Here is a 6,579-nt window from a genome sequence, read left to right on the forward strand (position 1 = left end):
TAGGGTGGTTGGGAGGTTTAGACAAGGGCTGAACACAGCACTGCCATCTGCTGCCTGGAAACCCATTTGTTGCTGTGGTTTCAGTACCTGTTTTCTTCCAAGGTCAGTCAAGAGTATTGTGGCATGGGATGGATTTTTGAAACAGTCTGTCCCTTCCCTGCCTTCTGAGATCCTGCCCTGTCATTGTTTCCTTGCAGATTATCAACTTCGTACCAGCTAGAAGTGAGAAGAGATGGGAGCTTAAATGTGGGGCTTCCCTCCCTGCTGCAGACTGTAGAGAGGGAGAGAAGGTGGGGTGTGTATGTGTCTGGTGTCTGCTAAGTCTAGCAGGTCCCTGACTTGGTAGTTTCTCGCTCCCAGTACTTGTCCCCCTTCTTACCTCTTCTTTATCCACAGCCTGGGAGGGATACCTACTGTGCCTTCCTTACTCTTGGGGCTTTCCTCCCTTCCAAATTCATGTGAAGAAATCAAAGAGGGGCTTGAAGTCCCTCTCATGAGTGCCTTCTTGCAATGACCTGCCTTAATGGTTGTTGGGGGTCCCTCCCTCCTTCATAGCTGCTGAGCCAGCAAGGCCCACTCCTCTGAGTTTTAAGATGTTATTAAAAAGATGAATCTAGCTGCTACTTATATGCTTTTTGGCTGGGGACTGGGCCCTGCAGTGCTGGGTTGGGTATGGGGAATCCATGTCCAGTCCTCAGCCCAAGTTATTGCTTAGCTGGGCCAGCTTGCTGTTGCCACCCTGGTCCTCTGTTCCCTCCATAGCAGAAGGCACCTCAGAACATTTCAGTGCTTCCCATTTTGTTAAAGCCAAATCAGGGCCTATCTGCACAATGGCTTCCCCTTCTTTCACCTTCCCCTTTCAGGTACAATGTCACCTCAGGGACTTTGCATATGCAATAGCTTCCACCTGGCTTGCTTTGCTCCAGATATCTGCAAGGCTCTGTCAGGCCCCTTCAGGCCCCCAGTCAAATGTCACCTCCTCGGAGAGGCCTTCTCTGATCTCACCATTTCAATAGCTTTCCTTTCACAAGGGACTTTAAGTTAAATTTATCTTGTTTTATCAGCTCAGTAGTGTTTGCCACTCTGAAAAGATTTAATTATTTTCTCCTGCCCTCGACTGCTGGTGTCCAGGAGCAGGGGCTGCCTGGCCTGCTTTTCAGTTGAACACCTCCATGAGGTGCTCAGGAAATCTGTGAATGCAGATCTCTGAGGTTGGTCTGTCCCCTCCATCTCGCCCACGTGGCAGCTGCAAGGTCAACCTTCCTCCTCACCAGGGCTGGTTCATTCTGAGCCAGGAAGGATGATTCCTTTCTTATCTGCCCTGTTCCCTCTTTACGTTTCTTCATGGTGCTTAATTCTATCTAAAATTATTCAATGGAGCCTGGGTGCTGTGGCTCACCCTTGTAATCCTACCACTCTGGTAGGCCCAGGACGGTGGATAGCCTGAGCTCAGGAGTTGGAGACCAGCCTGAGCAAGAGCGAGACCCCGTCTCTAAAAATAGCTAGGCGTTGTGGTGGGCGCCTGTAGTCCCAGCTAATCAGAAGGCTGAGGCAAGAGAATCTCTTGAGCCCAGGAGTTCGAGGTTGCTGTGAGCTATGACGCCACAGCACTTTACCAAGGACGACAAAGTGAGACTTTGTCTCAAAAAAATAAAATAAATAAAAATAAAATATTTAGTGGCTTCAAAGTGCACTCTCTAGCACCCACACTATCCCCGCGCACGGTGAGTGAATGAATGAAACACATTACCAGGTGCATAGTAAAAGCTAATCATGTTCGTCGCGCGGCTTAATGGTGGAACCTCGGCGTAGGCAGCCCAAGCCTGGCTCCCTTCCCTCTTGGAGGCGCCAAAGTCTCAGAGCAGCTCGCGCTACCCTGCTCTTGACCTTTTTTCCTCCGGTCAGTTAAACCGGCCCTTTTTCCCGCCCTCCCGGTGCGTTTGAAAACCAAAAACCCCGCCATACTTGACGGTCCGCGTCCTGGCCAATCAGGAGCGATACCCCAAACGCCGGCTTGACAACCTCCCCAGCGACGCGCGCTCATTGGTTGCGCAGGTTGTGTGGGCGGGGCTCCGCCAGGTCGGGCGCCGGGCAACGCGGCTCTGTTACTCTGTAGCAAGTTTGTAAGAAAACAAATCCTTGGCCTTCTGGGAAGCTGCCCTGGGCACGCTGGCTCCGCCCACTGGCGTCTGACTCTGCAGCCCTTGCGACGCAAGCTCAGAGCAGACTCCGCCCGCCGAGGAGGGAGGGTGAGCTAGGGAGAGACCCGGCCCCCAAGGGGCGGGCGCCCGGCTGGGCCCCCGGGCGGAGGAGGGTTGGGCTGGGCTACCGGCCCCCAACGGGGCCGCCTGACAGGGGGAGGAGCCGGCTGCGAGGGTGGGGGAGCGTTGGAACCCCGGACTCACCAACCGGGCCCGGAGTGTCGCGTGGGCCGGACGCACCGCGGCCGAGCCCCGAAAGGGCTGTCTGGGCCCGCGCTCGCTGGCTCCTCCGTGCTGACCCGGCCGGGGTGGGGCAGGGGGCTTCGCAGACCGCCAGTGTCGACATGCTGGTGGAGGAGCTCTACGCCGGCGACCGGCTGAGTGGGGCGGCGGCCCGGGGCGACGTTCAGGAGGTGCGCCGCCTTCTGTACCGCGAGCTGGTGCACCCAGACGTCCTGAACCGCTTCGGCAAGACGGCGCTACAGGTGACGCCCGGCCGGCCCGGGACAGGAGGTGGCGGGTGAACGGGCGCGTGTGGAGACCCCAGACCTTCCCTGGCTCCGGTGGGGACCCTCTAGTGTCGAGTCCTCATTCTGTCAGTTGATGTTTCCCAAGGTCCCCTTCTATAGATGGGTGGTGGGCGAGGGGAGGTTGAGGGAGGAGGGGAGAACTTTTCAACCTCTCAGGAGAATTCCTTGTTCTCTGCGTTCTGGGCATTCACTTTCCTTGGGGAGCTTCCTATTTAAAGTGTTGAATTTAGTTAGCTTCTTTGGATCCCGTTTCCATGGGAACGGCTCAGGTTTCTTGAGGCTTCTCTGGGAAGATCCAATCTCTGGAAAGTGGAGTTCATGTCTCCCTGGGGGTCTCCATTTTCTGTGGGTTTCTCAGAATGGTTATCTGGTTACTTGGGGAGGATCTTCACTCCCCAAGGGAGGGGTTGTGCAGATTCTTAGTATGTTGTGGGGTCCCCAGTGGAGGAATATTGTCACAGTCCAATGAGTTCCCTATTACCGGGGCGGGGGAGGGGGGGACATTTTACATGGGAACCTCATGTCGTGAGAGTGACTCAGGTACTGCAAGGAAACATTGGCTGTTCCCTGGAGAAGGGACTTTCAAATTCCCTGGGCATATCCTTTCCCTTAAGAGAACTACCAAGTTCTTTGAGGGACTTCTCAGTGTATGGGGACCTATTTCCTGGAGGGGGTTTCATATGAGAGACTTGCCTTCCTGCAAAATTTTCATGGGTATTGTTCTCTGGGTTGGGGTTCCATCTTAAGGGAGTGACCAGCTTCTTAGGTCCCTATTCTGAGGAGAACTTGTTCTCTGGGATCTCAAACAGCTCATTACGAGCTTCTTTTCCCTGGGACTTCTCCAGTCTCTTCAAGGACCCCTTTTCCAGTGTCCTCTCTTCCTGGAAGACCCTTCCCTCTTTGCAGACCAGTGAGCCCTTTTTTGTTGACACCTTGGTTTTCTTGACCTTCTTTCTCCCACACAGGTCATGATGTTTGGCAGCACCACTATTGCCCTGGAGCTGCTGAAACAAGGTGCCAGCCCCAACATCCAGGACATGTCTGGTACCAGTCCAGTCCATGATGCAGCCCGCACTGGATTCCTGGACACCCTGAAGGTCCTAGTGGAGCATGGTGCTGATGTCAACCTTCCTGATGGCACTGGGGCACTCCCCATCCATCTGGCAGTGCAAGAGGGCCATATCACTGTAGTCAGCTTTCTGGCTGCTGAATCTGATCTCCATCATAGGGATGCCAGGGGGCTCACCCCCCTAGAGCTGGCACAGCAGAGGGGGGCTCAGGACCTCGTGGACATTCTGCAGGGGCATGTGGTGGCTCCGCTGTGACCTGGGGCTGCTCTTCCCAGCAAGAGAACCCTGCTGGGTTAAAAAATCAGAAGGGGAGGGAAGAAACACTTTCTCTTCTGCTCCTCCTGCAGAAGTGGGGAGGAGCACCAGTTTCTGGCTTTATTGGTGTTGATTTCTGGGGTGCCTGTGTTTGGGGGAAGTTTCTCATTTCTTTTTCTCACCCCTTTTGGTGTGTTGGACAGAGAAGGGCTCCTGCAGGCAACAGCCACCCAAACGGTTCAGTTTCCTCTTTGCCACAGGCTGCAGACAAGACTCTAGGGCAGAGCTTTTAAAGCTCCAGCCCCAAATTAGGTCATTGCCTCCAGGGCTCTGGGAACCTGGCTACCTGGGCCGGCTGTGCTCAGGGAGACCCGAAGTATGCGCACTGCTTCAGGCATAGGGGGGAGTGGGGAGTGGGTCCAAAGCCATAGGAGGGTAGCATAAGTTCATTCATATTATGTTGGACGCTTGTTCTCCAGTCTCTTGTACAGCGTTTTCAAGGAAATAGATTCTATTTATTATGCTTTATGGAAAAGTTGTTGTGTGGGATAATTTAATGTTTGTACTCATTAAATTAAGACTTGTGCCTGATCATAGCGCGGGTGGTTGTCGATTTTTGAGTCTGGGATAGGAAGTCACACATCTAGGATGTTGGTGGGAATAAATACGGGAGTGGGATGAGGGGTTGCGAATCGTAGTTGCTGTGGGGGCGGGGAGGAGAGAGTGGCTATTCCTAGGGCGCCGGGGTGAGTGAGCTGGGTGGGGCAGCGGTTTACGCCGTCCGAACGGAAGGGAGACAGGAAACCGCCTGTGAAGAAAGGGCCCCCACATGTCAGCTGGGTGCCCGGAGCACTCCGGAGGTGGAGCCGGTGGGCGGTGGCGCAGGCCTTCCCCGGACCGGTGTGACGTGTGGGCGGGGACAATGCTGCTGCAAGGCCAACCTTATTCCGGAAGAGTCGAGGATGGAGTTATTGCTGGCTCCGCCTCCTTTGTGGTTCGCAGAGGCGGGACTGAGAGTAGTCACGCCCCTTGCTGGAGGCGTCTCCAAACGCTTGCGCAGTGGGCTGCAGAGTCGCCATGCCGGAGCCGCGGGCTGCGTCGCCGCTGCGAGTGAACTCGGCGTTCGCCGCACGGTACAGCCGCTACCGCGAGCGCGAGGAGCTGCAGCGGCGTGAGTGCGGGGCGCACGTGCAGGGGCGCCGACACGTGGAGGGTTGTCGGCAAGTGGGGGTTGATCTGGTCCACCAGGTTAATCGGCTGGGGTGGGGGACCCGGTCTGTGCCCTACAGTGAAGGATCGCTACGGAGACCGGGACAGCGGTGGCGACTCCACCTCTGAGTCTGATTCCAGTGACGACCGTGTGGTGCGCTTTCCCGTCCCCGTCCCCCATCTCGAATGTGCCGAGGCGTCCAAGGCTCACAAGCCCCCGGACCCCGACGTACAGGGAGCGGCCAACTCGGATCCCGCGCCTCCCACGGCAGCGTCCAAGCCCCGCCCCCGTCTCTTGGGGACTGACGGCGCCCTACTCATCTTTAGAGATGTCCCCAAACTCTCTGTTCCCTCCCCTGTTATGGATTCACCCTCCCACCTTGATGTATGGGGCAACCCCTCAGTACCTCAGGAGTCTCGGTTCCTCCCTCCTTCACTCCTCAAGAATCTAACCATTTTTCATTATAGTCCTCCTTGAGCCACGTAGGGTGCCTAACGTCTGCCCTCGTCAGCCCTTAGGTTCTGCCCCACCCTACTGTGCAGCCCCGCCTACCTGCCCTTGACAGCCCCTTGTCTTCCCAGGGAAGTGCCCTCTCTTGCCCTCTTCTTCCTTTGCCCATATCCTGTACCTACCTGTGACCCGCCTCTACCTACCCCCAAAAGGGCAGACCACCCTCCTACTTGCCTTTCTGCAGAGGGATTCCTGATTACTGCACCCTTTCAGCCCACCTGCCCGAGTCACCAGTGCCCACCAGGGCTCTTACTGCCTTGCTTCTGAAATCTGTCCCCACCCTTTTCCTGTTCTAGGAATTTGACCCCCAGGAGGAGCATGACTTTTACAGGACACTCTCTTTGTTGAAGAAGAAGGACCCCTATATTTATCAGAAAGATGCCACGTTTTATCAGAGACCAGGTCTGGGGCTACTTCTGCCTGAGCCTCACCTTCCTCAGTGCCTTATCATTGGCATGACTATTGAAGGAACAACACAAGTGCTTAGCAGAGGGTCTTAGGTTGGGTTAATAAGAACTGTGGGGTGGGGTAGGCAACAGGGTTTTTTTTAAGAAACAGAGTCACCCTTGGTAGAGTGCTGTGGCATCGCAGCTCACAGCAACCTCCAGCTCTTGGGTTTAGATGATTCTCTTGCCTCAGCCTCCCAGGTAGCTGAGACTACAGGTGCCCACCACAATGCCTGACTATTTTTCTGTTGTAGTTTGGCCGGGCCAGGTTCGAACCTGCCACCCTCGGTATATGGGGCTGGCACCCTACTCACTGAGTCACAGGCGCCACCCAGCAACAGGGTTTTGTTTTTTTTT

At 55.5% G+C, this 6,579-nt stretch overlaps 3 protein-coding genes across 5 annotated transcripts in view; all 3 read left to right on the forward strand.

Moving 5' to 3' along the window:
- Positions 1-616, forward strand: part of AP1M2 (adaptor related protein complex 1 mu 2 subunit) — a 12,104-nt gene extending 11,488 nt beyond the window's left edge. For 2 of the 3 annotated variants that reach the window (XM_012810144.1, XM_003797957.1), the window contains exon 12: positions 198-616. In XM_012810144.1, the coding sequence (XP_012665598.1) occupies positions 198-220 (23 nt within the window). In that variant the 3' untranslated portion in view covers positions 221-616. The remainder of the gene's footprint in view (positions 1-197) is intronic. The other variant, XM_012810145.2, reaches the window with a different exon arrangement.
- Positions 617-2,384: 1,768 nt separating this feature from the next.
- Positions 2,385-4,652, forward strand: CDKN2D (cyclin dependent kinase inhibitor 2D). Its single transcript, XM_003797958.3, has 2 exons — positions 2,385-2,686; positions 3,697-4,652. The coding sequence occupies exons 1-2, from the start codon at positions 2,546-2,548 to the stop codon at positions 4,054-4,056; spliced, it is 501 nt and encodes a 166-aa protein (XP_003798006.1). The 5' UTR covers positions 2,385-2,545; the 3' UTR covers positions 4,057-4,652.
- A 481-nt stretch (positions 4,653-5,133) lies between these two features.
- The window catches only part of KRI1 (KRI1 homolog), a 12,344-nt gene continuing 10,898 nt past the window's right edge, over positions 5,134-6,579 (forward strand). The window contains exons 1-3 of the mRNA XM_023517999.1: positions 5,134-5,227; positions 5,346-5,419; positions 6,073-6,178. Coding sequence (XP_023373767.1) covers positions 5,134-5,227; positions 5,346-5,419; positions 6,073-6,178 — 274 coding nt within the window. The remainder of the gene's footprint in view (positions 5,228-5,345; positions 5,420-6,072; positions 6,179-6,579) is intronic.

The sequence above is a fragment of the Otolemur garnettii genome, unplaced genomic scaffold (genome assembly GCF_000181295.1).
Source record: "Otolemur garnettii isolate 467f Iridium unplaced genomic scaffold, OtoGar3 scaffold00127, whole genome shotgun sequence".
In the NCBI taxonomy this organism is placed as follows: domain Eukaryota; kingdom Metazoa; phylum Chordata; class Mammalia; order Primates; family Galagidae; genus Otolemur; species Otolemur garnettii.